The 18477-nt window shown below is 46.6% G+C and overlaps 1 protein-coding gene across 1 annotated transcript; it reads right to left on the reverse strand.

Moving 5' to 3' along the window:
• Window positions 1-2868: 2868 nt before the first annotated feature.
• CIMIP4 (ciliary microtubule inner protein 4) lies at window positions 2869-15818 on the reverse strand (the record flags this gene model as incomplete). The annotated part of the gene is given in 6 exon segments (XM_082635296.1): window positions 2869-2960; window positions 3156-3266; window positions 13184-13328; window positions 15191-15511; window positions 15515-15737; window positions 15739-15818. Coding segments are annotated over 6 exon segments (972 nt in total).
• Between the last annotated feature and the right edge of the window lie 2659 nt (window positions 15819-18477).

Consider the following 18477-nt stretch of genomic DNA (forward strand, 5'->3'; position numbering starts at 1 on the left):
TGATAATAGCTTTGAGGACCGGCATAAGGATGAAATGAGGCTGTGCATGTAAAGCGTTTGGCACATAATCATAGGTATCTGGCATATTATAATTTCTACATCAGAAAAGGGTGGGGTCTGCTTTAGCGACAATTCTCTAGATGGCTCATTTTTTTTCAGCTGCCACATACGATGAGTAAATAATAGCTACTCAATAAAGATGGGACTTCCCTGATGGCGCAGTGTATAAGACTCCACGCTCCCAATGCAGGGAACCCAGGTTTGATCCCTGGTCAGGGAACTAGATCCCATATGCATGCTGCAACTAAGAGTTTGCATAACACAACTAGGGAGCCCATGTGCCACAACTAAGGAGCCTGCCTGTCGCAACTAAAACCCAATGCAACCAAATAAATAAATAAATATTTTAAAATAAATAAATAAATAAAGATGAAGTCTTTTTTTTTTAATTAATTTATTATTTATTTTTGGCTGTGTTGGGTCTTAGTTTCTGTGCGAGGGCTTTCTCTAATTGTGGCAAGCAGGGGCCACTCTTCATCGCGGTGTGCGGGCCTCTCACTATTGCAGCCTCTCTTGTTGCGGAGCACAGGCTCCGGACACGCAGGCTCAGTAGTTGTGGCTCACAGGCCTAGTTGCTCTGCGGCATGTGGGATCTTCCCAGACCAGGGCTCGAACCCATGTCCCCTGCACTAGCAGGCAGATTCTCAACCACTGCGCCACCAGGGAAGCCCTAAGTCTGGTTTTTCTAGCACAAGAACAGTGTCTTGCAGAAATCAGGTACTCAATATTAAGAAGTGGAGCTGAGGGACTTCCCTGGTGGCACAGTGATTAGGAATCCACCTGCCAACTCAGGGGACACAGGTTCAATCCCTGATCCAGGAAGATCTCACATGCCACGGAACAACTAAGCCCGTGTGCCACAACTACTGAGCCTGCGCTCTAGAGCTTGCGAGCCACAGCTACTGAGCCCATGTGCCACAACTACTGAAGCCCATGCGCCTAGAGCCCGTGCTCCACAACAAGAGAAGCCACCACAATGAGAAGCCCACGCACCGCAGCAAAGAGTAGCTCCCCCGCTAGCAGCAACTAGAGAAAGCCCGCGCGCAGCTACGAAAACCCAACACAGCCAAAAATAAATAAATATAAATAAAATTTTTAAAAAAAGAAGTGGAGCTGAACTCAATGCTTTACACAGTTAGGTACTCAATAAATATTAAATCAAGCCAAGTTCATCTCCCTGTACTGCATCCTGTTCCAATCCTACCTTAAAGAAGTCATTCCCTTTTGTGGGAGGAGGGGCAGTCCCCCTTTTTTTCTGGCAGAGACGTGCTTTTGATTTTTCCAGAGAGTGATGGTCACTGCGGTAGACTGTTAGTGTGGTGAGTCTCCAATGAGCCACACCTGCTGATAAGAATACTCTGTGCAGCCACCTCCCACCATGAGCCTGGTTTGACCATATGTCTCTTTGACCACAGGGAACTTAACAAGCCAGTGTTAAGATATGATAAAGTCTTACACTTTGAGTCTTGTCTCCTTGAGAAGCTCCTTCTTAGAAGGCAGTCAGCATGCCAGGAAGAAGTCCAAGCTAGCCACAGAGGAGAGGCGAGACCCGACGAAGAGAAAGTGATGTCCAACCAGCCCCAAGCTGAGGCACCAGGCATGTGAGAGAAGCAGCCATCTTCACAGCAGATGCCACGTGGAGCAGAAATGAGCCATACCCACTGAGCCCTGCTCAAACTGCACAATTATAAGTAGGTAAATGATTATGGTCATTTTAAGCTACTAGGTTTTCGGTTGGTTTGGAACACAGCAAATGGTAAATAACCCACAAGCAGAGCATGTTCTGAGAGTGCAAGTCAGTGATCTGGGGGTGGAGTGTGCTGTGGCTTAGAGCCCCACCAGGTAATAAGCTTCAGGATCAGATGGTAGGCATGACTGTCTAACCTGGAACCCCTTCTCTGGGAGATTCTTCCTTGGGGCCCCAATTCCCAGGTCCCTCCCCTGTTGTTACCAAGGGCCCTTATCAGTTCAAGATGAGTTTGTCTTAAACAGTAGGAAGATGCCCAGGTGCACATTATAAGAAGTCCAGAGTGGAGGGTGGGGGGTGCTTCTGGCCAGGAGGGTGGAGCAGCTCAGTGAGGTCGTGGGGGACCCAGACTGTGCTGCAGGGTCTGCAGTTCCCCCAGCCACAGGGTGTCTGCCAGGCGCAGTCTGCACTGCATGGTCCTTCACTCACTACAACAGGAGCAGGGAAGGCGCCCAAGCTTTCCCAGTAGAGAAAAGAGTTTCCCAGAACGCTTCATATGCGCACACCTTTCCTTGCATCTTACTGGTCCAAGCTGCGTCATATGTCCCTTTCTGAACCAATCACTTTGTGTGTAGGGGGAAGGGTTAGAATTCCCTGAGTCCAATCAAAACTAATCCTGGATTGGAGGGGGCGTGGCTAGTTCTTCCGAAGTCCATTGAGTCTTGGGGAAGGAATGGATGTCTGGAAATAATTGGGGTTCTGCTAGGGAGGTCATGCAGGGTTAAGATCCAGCAGTGGATATAGGAGCCCTCCATACAGGGCAAAGCACCCTGGGCTTGAGCAAAGTTCTACTCAGCTCTCACATCCTTTCCTGGAATTATGGGGGAAAGGTGTGTGTGTGTGTGTGTGTGTGTGTGTGTGTGTGTGTCCTCAGGAGGAAAGGTTGGGGGGGTAGTTTGGGTCCTTAGAGCGTCTATTCTTCCTCAGTAGGTCTCTCCAGTACTGCACATTGCCCCCTCCCCCAACCTGAAGAGTGGCGCCAAGCAACGGCAAAGGTTCAGATGTGTGCCTCTCTTTATTAGCACTGTCTCTGAGTGGAGGGCACCTCTTCTGGGTAGTATCTAGAACTTCAAGTTCTTGCTTTTGCTCTTTTCTTTCTCATCCAGTGCTTTCTGCAAGTTCATGTTCACCGCATTTTTCTGGTGCCACCGTCCTGCAGAGAGCAGGGAAGGAACGAGCACAAATCACCTAGAGGACCTCTGGAGTGTCCAGGCCCCAGTGGTAACCCATATGTCTTCTGGACCCACCCCAGAGTTCTAACTGCTGCTGTGGTTTCTCTCTGGACCTTGGGGCCAACACACCCTGCCCAGGGAGTGCCCACTTCCCACGACCCCAGCTCCCCACCTACCCAGATCATCCGTCTTCCTGCCATGCCAGTGCTCTAAGTCCCTCACCGATTTCTCAATCACTTCAGGGGTGTAGGAGGCCTTCATGAGGCTCTTCATCTCCTGTGGGGCCCCTGTGGAACCCCATGAAGAAATACCCAGAAGCCCCAAGTCAACAGAGTTCAGGTACTCCAGGGTTCATATGTCAGTTTCCCCTATGGATGGTGGATTGTGGAAGGGCGGGGTGTGGAGAGAGTTAGGCAGAGGGAGGCCGGCCTAGGCTCAAATACCAGCTCCATCATTTATGAACAGTGTGGCCTCAGACAAGATTTTAACGTCTCAGAGCTTTGGTCTCTTAATCTATTCAAAGGAATAAAATGTTCTCCCAAGATTGGGAAGAATACATTCATTGGAGCAGCTGGCATGTGGCAATTGATACCTGTAGTTTCAGAAAATGTTTATGTCTGTGTGTAAAGTTAAAACACACACACACAAGAAAATAAGTTACCATGATCAAAAGTCAGAAAAATCATCAAACAGAGGACCAAATTCCAAAAGATAACAAGGATTTGAATGATCCATTACAGAATATAAAATAAGTATCATTTAATGTGTGAAGTTGTGAAAAAGAGAATAAAAGTATAAGCAAAGAATAAGAAACTAACACAACATTGTAAAGCAACTATACTCCAATACAAAAATAAAATAAAATAACACAACATTGTAAAGCAACTATACTCCAATTAAAAAAAAATTAACACAACATTGTAAAGCAACTATACTCCAATAAAAATTAATTTTAAATAAATAAATGTATGAGAAAAGAATAAGAAGCTACCCAGAAAGAACAGACAGATTAGTAAAAGCAGCAAATGGAATTTCAGAAATTAAACATAATAGTTGAAAGGTAATGGATGGTAAAAGGCCTGGGATTTGCTTCAAAATAAACTGGGGTGGGGCTTCCCTGGTGGTGCAGTGGTTAAGAATCCGCCTGCCAATGCAGGAGACATGGGTTTGAGCCCTGGTCCGGGAAGATCCCACATGCTGCGGAGCAACTAAGCCCATGTGCCACAACTACTGAGCTCACGTGCCACAACTACTGAAGCCCACGTGCCTAGAGCCCGTGCTCCACAATGAGAGAAGCCACCGCAATGAGAAGCCTGTGCACTGTAACCAAGAGTAGCCCCCACTCACCGCAACTAGAGAAAGCCCGCACACAGCAAAGAAGACCCAACGCAGACAAAAATAAATAAATAAAATAAATTTAAAATAAATAAATAAAAATTTAAAATATATAAATAAACTGGGGTGGGAATGAATGGGTGGGTAGGTGGGAAAAAAGATGAAACAAGATTAGTCATGTATTGATAATTGTTGAAGCTGTATGATAAGTGCACCATGTATCTATTAAACTATTCTCTCTAAGTTTGAAAATTGACATCATAATGTTTAAAAACAAATTCAATGAACAGGTAAAAGAGCTGATTATATACAGCTGAGAAAAAATGGTAAACTGGTAGATATATCTAAAGAAATTAACTAGAATGCAGCACAGAGTGGGGAAATAATGATGTGGAAAATATGAAAAAGCTGTTAAATGAAGATTAAATGAGAAGGCCTAACATATGTCTAATTGTAGTTCTGAAGGAGAGAGTGGAGAAAATGGGGAGGGGCAATATTTGGAAAGCTAGTGGCTGGAATTTTTCCAGAATTGATGAAATATATGAATCCTTAGACTCAAGAATAACAATTCCCCAGTGAGCGTAAGTGAAAATAATTCTTTACCTAGGTACAACCAAGTAAAATTTAGAACACCAGAGACAAAGAAATCTTAGAAGTAGCCATAGAGAAAAGACAGATTAGCTACAAAGGATAACAATGAGTTTGATTAACCATCAAAGCCAGAAGGAAATTAATTAACATCATCAAAGTGCTTACAAAAAGAAATCAACAATCTAGAACTGTTTACAATAGCTGTCTTCCAAGAATAGGATGAAATAAAACTTTTCTGAGCTTAAAATTTACCAACAACAGAATCTCACCCCAAATATCTTCTAAACAACATACTTCAGAAAGAAAAAAATAATCCCAGAAGGAAAATCTGAGATAAAAGAAGGAATAGTAGGCAAAGAAAGTGGAAACCTTGAATAAATCTAAATACACATCAATTATGATAACAGTACCAATGTTGAATATATGGGCAAAATAATGACTGTGATAGATAAGAATGTTTGAAAATTTTACATATGCTAAGCACAGTTTTCATTCAAAACTTTACAGAACTTACTCACTGAATCAACCCTAAGAAGATGGGGGTGATTATTACCCCCATCTTGCTGTTGAAGTCACTGAAGCACAGAAAGGCTAAATCACTTGTCTAAAGTGACACAGCTGGTAAGTGAAAGATGGAGGACTCAAACCCGGACCTGTGGCTCCAGAATCCACAGTTTAAACTACTTTGCTTATGTATAGTAAAAAAAAAAAAAAAAAAAAAACCTGTAAAATAATAACATGTTAGCTGAGATGGGGGTGGAGAGAATAAATGTGAAGCTGTCTAACATCCTTATATTGTTCAGAAAAGCTGAAATACCTTGATTAACTTTAGAATTTGCTAACTATGCATGTAAAAATGTCAAAGATAGGGAATTTCCTAGCAGTCCAGCGGTTAGGACTCCATGCTTCCATGGTCGGGGAACTAAGATCCTGCAAGCCACACGGCATGGCCAAAAAAAAAAAGTCAAAGATAACCACTGAGACAATAGGAAAAGTAAGGACAAAAATTGGATTGGGGAAAAAGGGAGGCTCACTCAAATCCAAAACAAGGGAAGGAGAAAGAAAGCAGCATAGAAAAATTAGGACAAATGGAAGATACAAAATAAGATCATAAAAATAAATCTGAATATATCAGTAATTAAAATAAATATAAATGGAGTAGGCCAACTGATTAAAAAACAGATGCTCAGGCTACAGAAAATATTTTCCAGATATATATTATTTAAAGCATATTTAAAGCAAAAGGACACAAAGAGGATAAACATGGAAATAAAAAAAAAGATTAATACCACAAAAATACAAATCAAAGCAATCTGGTCATACTATACTAATATTGGACAAAATAGACTGTAAAGCAAAAGCACTATAAGGAATAAAAACAACTCCAGTTCATTCAGGTGATATAATAATTCTAAACTAGCTGCACTGGAATAATCTTAAAATAGGTAAAGCAAAATGGACAAAGAAATTGACAAGTCTGCTATCATAGGGAAAGACTTAAAGGTACATCTTTTAGTAATTAATAGATCAAGCAAAGAATATTAACAAGGAATTAAAAGATTTGTATAGAAATAATTAGCAAGCCTGCTCTATTGGACAAATACAGAATCCTGAACTCAAGAGAGAATTTTCAAATGCATATTGATTATCTATCTATAAAAACTGACCATCTGCTGGGTTATAAAGCTCCACAATTTCAAAGGACTGAAATCATTACAGGTCGTGTTCTCTAACGATGATGCTATCAAGAAAGAAATCCCCTTTTTTTAAAGCAATTTTTATGGTGTTTCATGTTTATGGCTTTAATTGCTTACATAACAGAATGTTAAGTTAAAAACTTGGACTGAAGCCCTAATGATGGTAGAGATCAGATATTAAAGTGAGCTGTGAATCAGACTCCTTCAGTGGGGTCACTTGGGGAGCTTGATACATAGCTCGAGAGTTTGGGGGACACCAAGGCTTGGAACAAGAGGCATTGGCCTGAGAGAGCAGGACAGAGAGAGCAACAGGGCCAGGTATACTTCCTCAACTGCAAGGATGTACAACTGTTTCCGTGGACCAGCTGTGGGCTACTGGAGAGAAGAACAGCCTGGAGGCATTTTCTTTTCTTTTTTTTTTTTCTGGTGTTTTTTTTTTTTTTTTTTTTGGGCTGTGGTGGGTCTTTGTTGCTGCATGTGGGCTTTCTCTAGTTGCAGCGAGCGGGGGCTACTCTTCATTGCAGTGCGCTGGCTTCTCATTGAGGTGGCTTCTCTAGTTGCGGAGCACGGGCTCTAGGCGCGTGGGCTTCAGTAGCTGTGGCACGCGGGCTCGGTAGTTGTGGTTCAGGGGCTTCTAGAGCGCAGGCTCAGTAGTTGTGGTGCGCAGGCTTAGTTGCTCCGTGACATGTGGGATCTTCCCAGACCAGGGCTCAAATCCGTGCCCCTGCCTTGGCAGCTGGATTCTTAACCACTGTGCCACCAGGGAAGCCCTGGAGCCATTTTCAATCCTACCCCTGATCTGATCCTCCTCAATGGTCTCCCTGCTTCTACTCCTGCCCCCCTGGTAGTTCTGTCCTGTCTCAACACAACAGCCAGATGGATCATTGGAAACATAAGTCACTCCTCAGTACAAAAATCCTACAATGGTTCCCAATAAAAAGGCCAGGAAGAGCCTACATCCTCAGCATGGTACTTGTGCCTGACTACTCTTCCCCAGCAAGCCACAGGCTGAGCCCCCATCCTTCTGGTCTGTTCTCAAAGGTCACCTGCCCAGAGAGGTCTGATACTATAAAGAAAAGCAAAGGGATCATTAACAAGAGTCAAACAAAAGTCTGGTGACACAGCTGGGAGAAATACAGGAAAGGCTTCCGAGGTCCCTGTAACACCCTCTGCTGACCTGGGAGGTGGCACGTGGCTATTTATTATTATTCTTTATACTGCACACGTAGGTTTCATACACTCTTCTCCATGGCAGTTTTCACAATTAAAAAAGATAATGCATCTACACTGGTTTAAATGCAGGAACACAAGTTTGGTTTAATATTTAAAAATCAGTTTCTATAACTGATTACCATATCAACAGATCAAAGGAAAAATCATATGATCATCTAAATAACAGCTATATGAATAGTTAATACAACTCAACACTCATTCATGATTTTTTTTAGAACTAAAATGGTAACTAGGAATAAAAGGAACCCTCAATCTGATAAATGGTGTCTTCAAATTCTTTTTAAAATAGTACATTTATTGGTAAAATGTTAGAATCAAGAAGGAGAGGAGGACTTCCCCGGTGGTCCAGTGGTTAAGACTCTGTGATTCCAATGCAGTGGGCCCAGGTTTGACCTCTGGTTGGGGAACTAAGATCCTGCATGCTGCATGGCTTGGACAAAAAAAAAAGTATTCTATCCTACTTCCCTGGTGGTCCAGTGTTTAAGACTCTTAGTTCTAAGACTCTTAGTGTGGAACTAAGATGCCGCATGCAAAAAAAAAAAAAAAAAAAAAAAATGGAGAGGAGGATGCCTGCTTCCCCTGCTTATTTGCACCATTGTCCTGGACAAGCCAACCAGAACAGATGGTATAAAGGTGGGGAAGGGCTTCCCTGGTGGCGCAGTGGTTAAGAATCCGCCTGCCAATGCAGGGGACATGGGTTCAGATCCCTGGTCCGGGAAGATCCCACATGCCGCGGAGTAACTAAGCCTGTGCACCACAACTACTGAGCTGGCGCTCTAAAGCCCGCGAGCCACAACTACTGAAGGCCACCCACCTAGAGCCCATGCTCTGCAACAAGAGAAGCCACCGCAATGAGAAGCCTGCACACTGCAACGAAGAGTAGCCCCTGCTCTCCGCAACTAGAGAAAGCCTGTGCTCAGCAACAAAGACCCAACACCCAACACAAAGACCCCAAAATAAATAAATTTATTTTAAAAAAAATGCCTCCTGGTAATAATGTGAACTCTGGCCCCAGACTGCCAGAGTTCAAATCCCAATCCCAACTCTGACTATTCCTAGCTGTGTGCCCTTAAGCAAGTTATTTAACCTTTCCATGCCTCATTTTTTCTTTCTTTAAAGAAAAAGGCGGGGAGGGGTGGGGGGTGGGGAATTATAGCACTATAGCACTCACTGTACAAGATTCTTGTGAGAATTAAAATGTACATGAAGTACTTAGAGCAGGGCTTGGCGAATGTTACATGCGATGCATAAATGTAGCCATTATTATTATTTAAAAATAGTTCCAAAGAATCTACAAACAAATTATTGGAATTAATAGGTGAGCTGAGTCAGGCTTCTGGATATAAGATTAAAGAACAAAAATTAAAATTGCCTCCATGTATACAAGCAGCAAAGTTAGAAAATGTGATTTTTAAAAAGTTACTGGGGGAAGGGTAAGCTGTGACAAAGTGAGAGAGTGGCATGGACATATATACACTGCCAAACGTAAAATAGCTAGCTAGTGGGAAGCAGCCGCATAGCACAGGGAGATCAGCTCGGTGCTTTGTGACCACCTAGAGGGGTGGGATAGGGAGGGTGGGGGGGGAGACACAAGAGGGAAGAGATATGGGAACATGTGTATATGCATAACTGATTCACTTTGTTATAAAGCAGAAACTAACACACCATTGTAAAGCAATTATACTCCAATAAAGATGTAAAAAAAGAAAAGAAACTAACACACCATTGTAAAGCAATTATACTCCAATAAGGATGTAAAAAAAAAAAAAAGAAACTAACACACCATTGTAAAGCAATTATACTCCAATAAAGATGTTTAAAAAAAGATACTATTTGCAATAAGCAACAAAAAAATAGATAAATAAGAGATTCTTCAAAACAAGTCTAACAAAAAGCTGCGTAATCTTTATAGAAAAATATTACAAAATGTTATTGACGGATATTGAAGGAGATTTAAATTAATGCAGTTGTAGACCATACTCATGGATTGGAAAATTCATTATCATAAAGCTGACAACTGCCCCTAAACTGAGCTGCAGGTTCAATGTTCTTTCAGTCAAAATACCAACAGGGTTTTTCATGGAAATTGACAAGCTGAATCTAGAATTTATATGGAAGAGCAAAGAACCTAGAATAGCTAAGACCTTAGCTGCTCCTGCTGCTGGTGATGGAGTGGTGGGGAGTGGGGACAGCCCAACCAGATATCAGACTTCTTATAATACCTTGATAATTAAAAGTGTAATATTAAACCAGTGGGCAGAATAGAGAGCCTGGAAACTGATCCGTGCACACAGGGAAACTTGGTGGATACCAGCGGTACCACTGCAGGTCACTGGTGGGGGGGAAGATGAGATTATTCAATAGAAGGTACTGAGACAATTGCTAATCCACGTAAAGGAGGAATTAACAATGAATCTCTGCTTCACACTGAAAAGAGAAATCAACTCCAGATGGATTAAAGACTTAAATGTGAAAAGCAAAACTAAATATTTTAGAAGACTATGTAAAAGATTATCTTTATGACTCAGCATGGCATAGGATTTCTTCAACCCACTCCTCCTGGAACCTTCTCTATCTCAGTAAATAACAATTCCATCCTTTCAGTTGTTCAGGTCAAAAACCTTGACATCTGGGCTTCCCTGGTGGCACAGTGGTTAAGAATCCGCCCACCAATGCAGGGGACACGGGTTCGAGCCCTGGTCTGGGAAGATCCCACATGCCGCGGAGCAACTAAGCCTGTGCACCAAAACTATTGAGCCTGCGCTCTAGAGCCCATGAGCCACAACTACTGAGCCCGCGTGTGGCAACTACTGAAGCCCGCGCGCCTAGAGCCCATGCTCCACAACGAGAAGCCCATGCACCGCAACGAAGAGTAGCCCCCGCTCGCCGCAACTAGAGAAAGCCCGTGCACAGCAACGAAGACCCAACGTAGCCAAAAAAATAAATAAATAAATTTATGAAAAACAAAAGAAAAACCTTGACATCAACCTTAATTCCTCTCTCACACACTCCAAATCCATTGATTAGCACATTCTGTTTGCTCTGCCTTACACACATAGCCAGACTCCTCCTGCATCAGGCCACCTTCACCATTATCTCCCTGTGCTGCCATACTGCATAATAGTATCCACTAGAGTCGTGGCAATGCACCAGCCCTGCTCTCGAGACCAAGCCTCCATCGTTAACCCCACCTGGATTTTTGCAGTCACTTCCTCACTGGTTTCCCTGTTTCTGCCCAGCTCCCTTAGTTTTCTTCTCAGCATAGCAACAGTAATGATCCTCTAGCCTAAGTCAGACAATGCCCTTCTCTGCTTAAGACCTTCCCGTGGCCTTCCCCACCTAGCCGTTTCCTCTCTGATTTCCTCTCCCTTGTCTAGCCACTCCTGTACCTCCCCAACCTGGAGCAGCAAATGCCAAGATCAACCTGGGCGGAGGGGGACACGTGGGTGAGGCACACTGGCAGTTGGGTGCAGAAAGCAATGCCCTAATTTGTAGCGCTTGCCAATTTGTGGAGTGTCAATGCAGTTGACCCTTGAACAACATGGGTTTGAACTGCTCGGGCCCACCTATGTGTGTATTTTTTTTCAAGAAATATAGTACCTGTATTTTCCCTTTACAGATCTTTAAAAATTAACTAGGCATGGGGAAAGTCTGTATTTGGTAGGAAGTCACAATACATGGGATCAAAAGAACTAGGGTTTGAGTCCTGATTCTATCCAAACTATCTCAGCTTCCTGGCCTTGGGTGAGTCATTTATCAGTTCTTTTGTTTTTCAGTCAGAGATAGCAGTACTCGGATTTTTGACTGTGGGGCAGTGTAGGTGGGGATAGTTGGTACCCCTGACTCCCCCGTTGTTCAAAGGTCAATTGCACGACCATGGCCAATTTTAAGATTGCTCAGAAGCAATCTTAGAAGCTGGAGCAAGCTGGTTTGCCAACAGTTCAGTAAAATTTAACAATCGACTCTTAGAAGCTGGAGCAAGCCAGTTTGCACTGGTTCCAAGGGTTTGCCCCCTTGACACAGTTGTGTTTCTCAGGCTGGGTGAGGGGTACACAGATGCTTTTTATATCATTCTTTTAAATGTATGTAAACATCACCATATAAAGGCCCATGTAAGAACTACTGAGTGATCATTGTTAAAGACAAGTGGAAGGCCGATTCCTGAGGCCCAGAACAGGACAATCGGAGCTGTATTCTCTCTCCTCTCCCCAAGCACCACCCCTTCCTCAAGCTCAAAGAAAAACCCAGAAAGGCTTCCAGTGGCTGTCTGGTTCCTCGGGTGATGGGGATCTGAGCCAGGTAGGAGGTTTACCAGGCCCTGGGGACACTGGAGAAGGCATGGAGTAAGGATGGAGGAAAGAAGGGAGCCAGAAAGACTTGACCTTTTTCAATGAGGTCAAACTAGAACGTGGGGCCGGAGAGAAGCCACCACTTGCTGACCGAGGACCGGCATCTGAGCAATCGGTTAAATGCTTGGGAACGGGGTCCTAGCTCGGGAGGTGACCCAGTGCCGGGAAAAGACTCTGGGACTTTGGAGGCAGAAGAAAAACCTAGATTTGAGTTTCACATCCACCTCCTACTACTCTGGGCAAATTGTTTCCCATCTGCCTGTGCTATGGAGCTAGGAGCACTCCCCTGACAAACAGGACCGAGGGGGACCCAGAGGGCACATTGCAGATGTCCGGGCCTCTGACCCACACTTTGGCCCAGAGGTGCCACCAGTGGGATCCAAGAAAGAAAAGTGCTGGCCTGTCAGCTACTAATCACTCACTGTGGGAATTCCCTGGCGATCCAGTGGAATTCCATTGCAGGGGGCACAGGTTTGATCCCAAGCCTCAAGGCACAGCCAAAAAATAAAAAAAAGAGGACTCACTGGGGGCTGCAGGCCAAGCTCCTCCATAGAATCCTACCATGTTATTAGCCCCATTGTACCAGGAAGATTGGCTGAGGCTGAGGTTAAGGATCCTGCCCGAGGCCACACCCTTCGGCTGAGCTGACCTTTGAACACAGGAAGCCTGATACTGTCACTGTCACCAAAGATGGCCAGACCAGGGGTGCCCCGGCCACCTCTTGGCAGATTAAGACACCAGAGGTACAGAGAGAGTAAGGGCTGACTGCCAACTGGGAGGGACCATCTGTACAGTGAGGACAGACTGGCCAGGGGACTGGACATTCCCAGCACTCGGCACAGAGCCTGGCACAGAGGAGACCCTTGGTGGCCGTGAAATGAGTGTCCCTGGAGATGTATCCTGGGGTCTTAGATTCCTCTGGGGGCCCAAGTCCTTCCTTGTCCAGTGCCTTGGGGACTATGGGTGTTCACAGCCCCCACCCTTGCCCTTCAGCCTGACCTTGAAACAAGTTTGACCGCATGTTGTAGCCCAGATCATAGTAGTCTGAAAAGACGGAGGTGATTTCAGCGGAACTCTGGATCCTGCTGGGCCGTGAGCTTGCCCTTTTCTGGCCCTCCAAGGCTTCACCAATGGCCCTTCCAGCCTGAGTAGGGAGGGAGGGAGGGAGGAGAGACAAGGGGTAGAGAAGCAGAGTCAAGTCCCGTATCTCCCCTCTAACTTCTCCTGCCTCTGACCCAGTCTCCACCACCCTCACCCCACACTTAGCCTGCAGCCTTCAACCAACTCCCAGGCCTGGGAGCTGGCATAGCTGAAGTCCCTCCACCCTCCCACACCACCCCACCTCCCACATGGGCCTCGGGCATCAAGGATGAGAATGATCATGAAAGCTTCTCCCTACATTGGGTACGTACTGTAGAACATCACCAGGGGACATCTTTATAAGATGATATTATTCCTACATTTTATAAATAAGGAAACTGTGCCTCAGGGCAGGGACTTGCCCATCACATAGCTGGTGAACAAAGCCCTGGCTTGCCTACTACAATGGAAGCATCACACAAGTCAACTCTAGGTGGCTCCTTATATTTCACCAGGGGCAGCTCCTTCCTTGTACCAATGGGGAAACTGAGGCCTGGAATGGTTGAGCTCAGGTCTAAGAGCCATTAAACCTGGGTTTGGGTCCCAACCCTGCTATATACCAGCTGCTGATTTGGGCAAGTCTTTGCTCCCCTCTGGGCCTCAGTTCCCCTACTCATAAAATGAGGATGGGGGCAGAACTGGGTGGCCTTTGAAGTAGCTTCCAGTTCTGATATTTGCTGGCCCGATGACACTTGTGATTTGGGTCACAGCTGGATTAAAAAAAAACAAAAACAAAAAAAAACCCAGATCTCTTGATTTAAGCCCAGGACCACGATGGCCAAAGAGAGAAATGGCACCTTCCCAAAGCCAGGAGGGGCAGTGAGAGATAGTGACCACACAGCCAACCTCAAGTTGGGACAAGATCCTCCAAGTGGGGCAGGGAATTTAGGATTATGACCTCCCAGACTAGCAGGTTGCGGGGGGGGGGGGGATACCCCCACCTTAAGATGACAAAATGGAAAGGGGCCCCGCCCATAACCTTTGTGACCCTGGCTCTCCTGCTTGCTCAGTGTGACCCTGGGCAGATCATATCACCTCTCTGAGCCTCAGATTTACCATCTGTTAAAAAGGAAACAATGACTCCTGCCTGGCCTGCTGCTCAATGTAGTCACCATAAGGGTTGAGATGGTGGCTTTGAAAATACGATGCAAAATGCCAGAGCAGGTGACCATTTGACCAGAAATGGCAGATAAGTTTCATCTCAACTTTCAGTGGATCAGCACCGAGTTCCTAGAATGATGTACCAAGTAGGAAAAGGTGCCAGAATCGATTAGTGATGTCTGCCATGAATGCGGGCTAGGAGGGTTATGGAATGCATGCTGTGTATTTGCCAGCCTGATCTAGTCTAACTGCCTCACTTTACAGATGTAGAGACTAGAGCTCAGAGAGGGGAAGTAACTTATCCAAAGTCTTTCAGTATTCTGGGGCAGAGCCAGGATTCAAACCCAAGTCTTCTGATTCCCAATCAATCCTGTCCCCTTTAGGAGACTTGAGTTAAAAGCATCTAATTCAAACACAAGACTTCTAACTGCAAAGTCATTATGGGCCAAGGCTCCAGAATCTGCTACCCAGTTTGGATCCTGTTTAAGTTTGGTTAATTTACTTAAGCCTGCTAAGCCTTGGGCTTCTAATCCGTAAAATGAGGATAATTATAGTACCTCCCTCACTGGGAAGATTGAACGGTTAGATGTGAAGACTAAACAGTGCACAGGATCTGACACAGAGCAAGTGCTCAGTAAACACTACTTTCTGATGATATTATTACAGGGCTTCTGTACTCAAGAGCAGCTTCCTTAGGGGTCCTCACAGTCAGTTTCCACGCATGACCCTCCTGCCGCCCTTAGCCTCCTGTGCCCATTCTGACACCTGCTCTTCGGAGACCAGCTGGTCCACCACGTTGCTCCCAAACTTGTGATGAATGTTGCTGGGAATACTGCTGCTACTCTGGCCCTGTGCCCCCAGGTTGGGGTCTTCCTCCAGCCCCTGGCACGGCTGAGCCCCCTCTAGGAAGGAGGCCCTCCTCTCGCTCGAGAAGGGTCTGTCGCTCTCCTTCTTCAGGGACCCCGGCTGTGAGTCCCTTTGAGGAGAGTCCCGGCTGACAGCCTTCAGGGATGGAGGCCGGATCTCCTCCAGGGAGGCCTGCCCGTGGGAGCTGCCTCGGGGGCTGTTTCCTCGGTACATGGATGGCTATGGGGAGACTGGGAGCTGGTACTTGAACTTGGAGGTATCCAGTGGGCTACAGGCAGTTCTCTGGGGGTCCGTGTCCTGCTGGCCTTCCTTGCTGTTGTTCAGATGGGCCCTGGTCAAAGTGGTCGTACCTAAAAAGGGAAGAGAGAGGGAAGGAAGGAGAGGAGACAGACTAATGTAGAGAGTGGAGGGCAGGAAGGAAGATGGTGATGGTGGTGGGGAGGGGGAACATACAGACACAGAGCCGCAGAGATCCAGAGCAGGAAGAAAGACAGGGACGGAAAGAAGTCACGGGAGCCAGAAGCATGGGTGAGAAATCAGGAGAGAGACCAAGAGAGAGGGTAGTTCAGCCTGCCAAGCCTCCCACTGGACAGGGCAGCCCTCATTGTTTCTGACAATAGGGACTGCAGCCCAAGCCTGACCAGCCTTGAGGCTAGCTGTGTGACCTTCAGCAAGGGCTGTGACCTCTCTGTGCTTTAGTGAACCTGGCTCCATTTGGGTAGTTCCCTTCCCCGCTTTGAACCCCCCAAGCAATCCAGTCAGGAAAACCAGCAGCTGTGGAAGCTGGCAGAGGGCATCCCTCAGCTTGGCCAAGTCACACGGCTGGAAAAGTACTAGAGCTGGATTGAGCCAGGCTTTGCTCCCCATTTAGAGCTGCTCCCCAGCCCCACTTCCCTCCTCTCTTCTCCAGCTAATGGAGCAGCGTCATCCCAGCTGCTTCTGGGTTCTCCCACCTCAACCGCTCCCCTCCCCTCCCCCAACCCCACTCCTGCCCTGACTCCCAGTTCCAGGGATCTCCTGTTCCCAGCTTACAGGTCTCCTCCTCATTCTCTTCCCCCATCCCTGGCTCCAGCCAAACAGACTGTCACTTCTTCCCCACCATACCCTGCGATGTCCAACCTCCCAGCGTCTGCTCAAGCTAGTTCGCTGCCCGGAAGGCCAGCCCCTCTTTTTCCCTAAGTCAAAATCCTACTGCTTGGGCTTCCCTGGTGGCGCAGTGGTTGAGAGTCCGCCTGCCGATGCAGGGGACACAGGTTCGTGCCCCGGTCCAGGAAGGTCCCACATGCCATGCAGCGGCTGGGCCTGTGAGCCATGGCTGCTGAGCCTGTGCGTCCGGAGCCTGTGCTCCGCAACGGAAGAGGCCACAACAGTGAGAGGCCCACGTACCGCAAAAAAAAAAAAAAAAAAAAAAAAAATCCTACTGCTTCCTTCCAATGCAGCCCCACCAGGAAGTCCTCCCTGACACCCACCCCAAGCTGCCAGGGCCATCGCCTCCTCTCAGCTCCACAACTCTGTCCCCAGCACGCTCCACAGGTCTCTCTGGATTTTCCCCTTCTCCATTCTTGTGAGCTACAAACCCTGTCATTTCTCTCCTCCATGCGGGAGGGGAGTCACTGAGGCAGGTCCACAGGTGAGTCAGTCCTGGGCCTCCCTCAGCACCCCCAGAGCCCTGTGTACCAGAGATGTAGGTGACACCCATCAGTGAGCAAGTGAATGAATGGATGGCTGCAGGGGTGTCAGACCCGGAGTCACCCTGCACCCCATCAGTTCTAAAATGTCCTTCCTTCTCATGTTAGCATCGCTGACATCAGGCTGTGTCTGACAGTCAATGAGCCCTGGTCTAACCAGAGATGATTTCTTTCTTAATGACAGGTAAGTAACAGTGCATCTTACAACCCACTGGATGGAGACTTAAAATACACATTTTGAATAATGTTTTACACGTTATAATACCCAAGTAATATGTAAACTCTTTCTTACTGGGCAAAATATAGAAAATGAGTCAGTCCCCACCCTCTCCCCACTTCCAGCTATCCCCACAATCCTCAGTCCCAGGTTATAGCTGTAAGCTTGTTTGATGAGCTTCCCTCCAAAACGTTCTAGATGGGTCCTAGCGCTTTTGAAAGATGCCTAGTTTGGCTTCACTTTGGTTTATAAATGCGATCAGATTCCATGTATTGCTTTGTAACTTGATGTTTAAAAATTTAACACTGTGCCTTGGGGATCTATTCTTGGCCACAAACACAGACCTAACTTTCCTTTCAAACCGTGCAGGCTTTAGCGGCTGCCCTGCCGGTGGATGTTCAGATGTTTCCAGGTTTCTTTTTCAGAGAAAGCTGCTGGAAATGACAGGTTTTGCCGGCCACAGAGGTTTTTATTTCAAGCCTCCCTTGCCCACCCCTTCCTCAGGGCAGTAGAGACAGAGAAAGCTGAGGTCCAGGCCTGCCCGCTTCCTCCTCACCTTCTCCTCCCCACCATCCTCACCCCACGGAGCTGAAGTCAGAGTATCCTGTTCTTGCCCTTTCGTCATCTACACAAAAGAAGAAAAACCTGTTCCCCAGAGACCAGACTGCCTACCCTCCCTCCCGTCCTGTGTTCTGCCCCAATAAGCAGATAGCCAAGCAAAGGGGCGCTTCTGGAGACAAGTAAGGCTTCCAGGATGGGGACAGTGACCCTTCTCAAAAGAATGGAGGCACAGAGCATTAAGAGAACTCAGCACCAGCCTGATCAACCATGGCCCCTCCCTGTACTCATGGGGAGACTGAAGCCCAGCGCAAGGCTGGGCTCCTGAGCCCATAGGTCTCAGGGCTCAGGACTCCAGCATCTATGCTCCCATTTCTCCCAGGCTGTGCTCCTGCCCACCTCTAAACACAGTGTATGTAAATCGTCTGCTCACCCTCCCCCTGCCCTTTGGGCTTAGGAGCTCTGTAATGGCCAGGACTGTGTCTCGTGTCCCCTGGCTCAGAGAGCCAATACGTTCACCAATTCAGCCATCAGGCGAGCACCTACTGTGTGTCAGTGCTGTGCTAGGCACTGGGGCCCCAACAGTGAGCTAAGTGGGTCAACCCCCGTCCTCTTGGGCTTAAATATTTGTTGAATGAATGAATGAATGAATGTAGCTGGCATTCTAAGAATCTCAGTGCATGGGGCTTCCCTGGTGGCGCAGTGGTTGGGAGTCTGCCTGC

This window comes from Mesoplodon mirus (assembly GCF_964341445.2).
Source record: "Mesoplodon mirus genome assembly, chromosome: 11".
In the NCBI taxonomy this organism is placed as follows: domain Eukaryota; kingdom Metazoa; phylum Chordata; class Mammalia; order Artiodactyla; family Ziphiidae; genus Mesoplodon; species Mesoplodon mirus.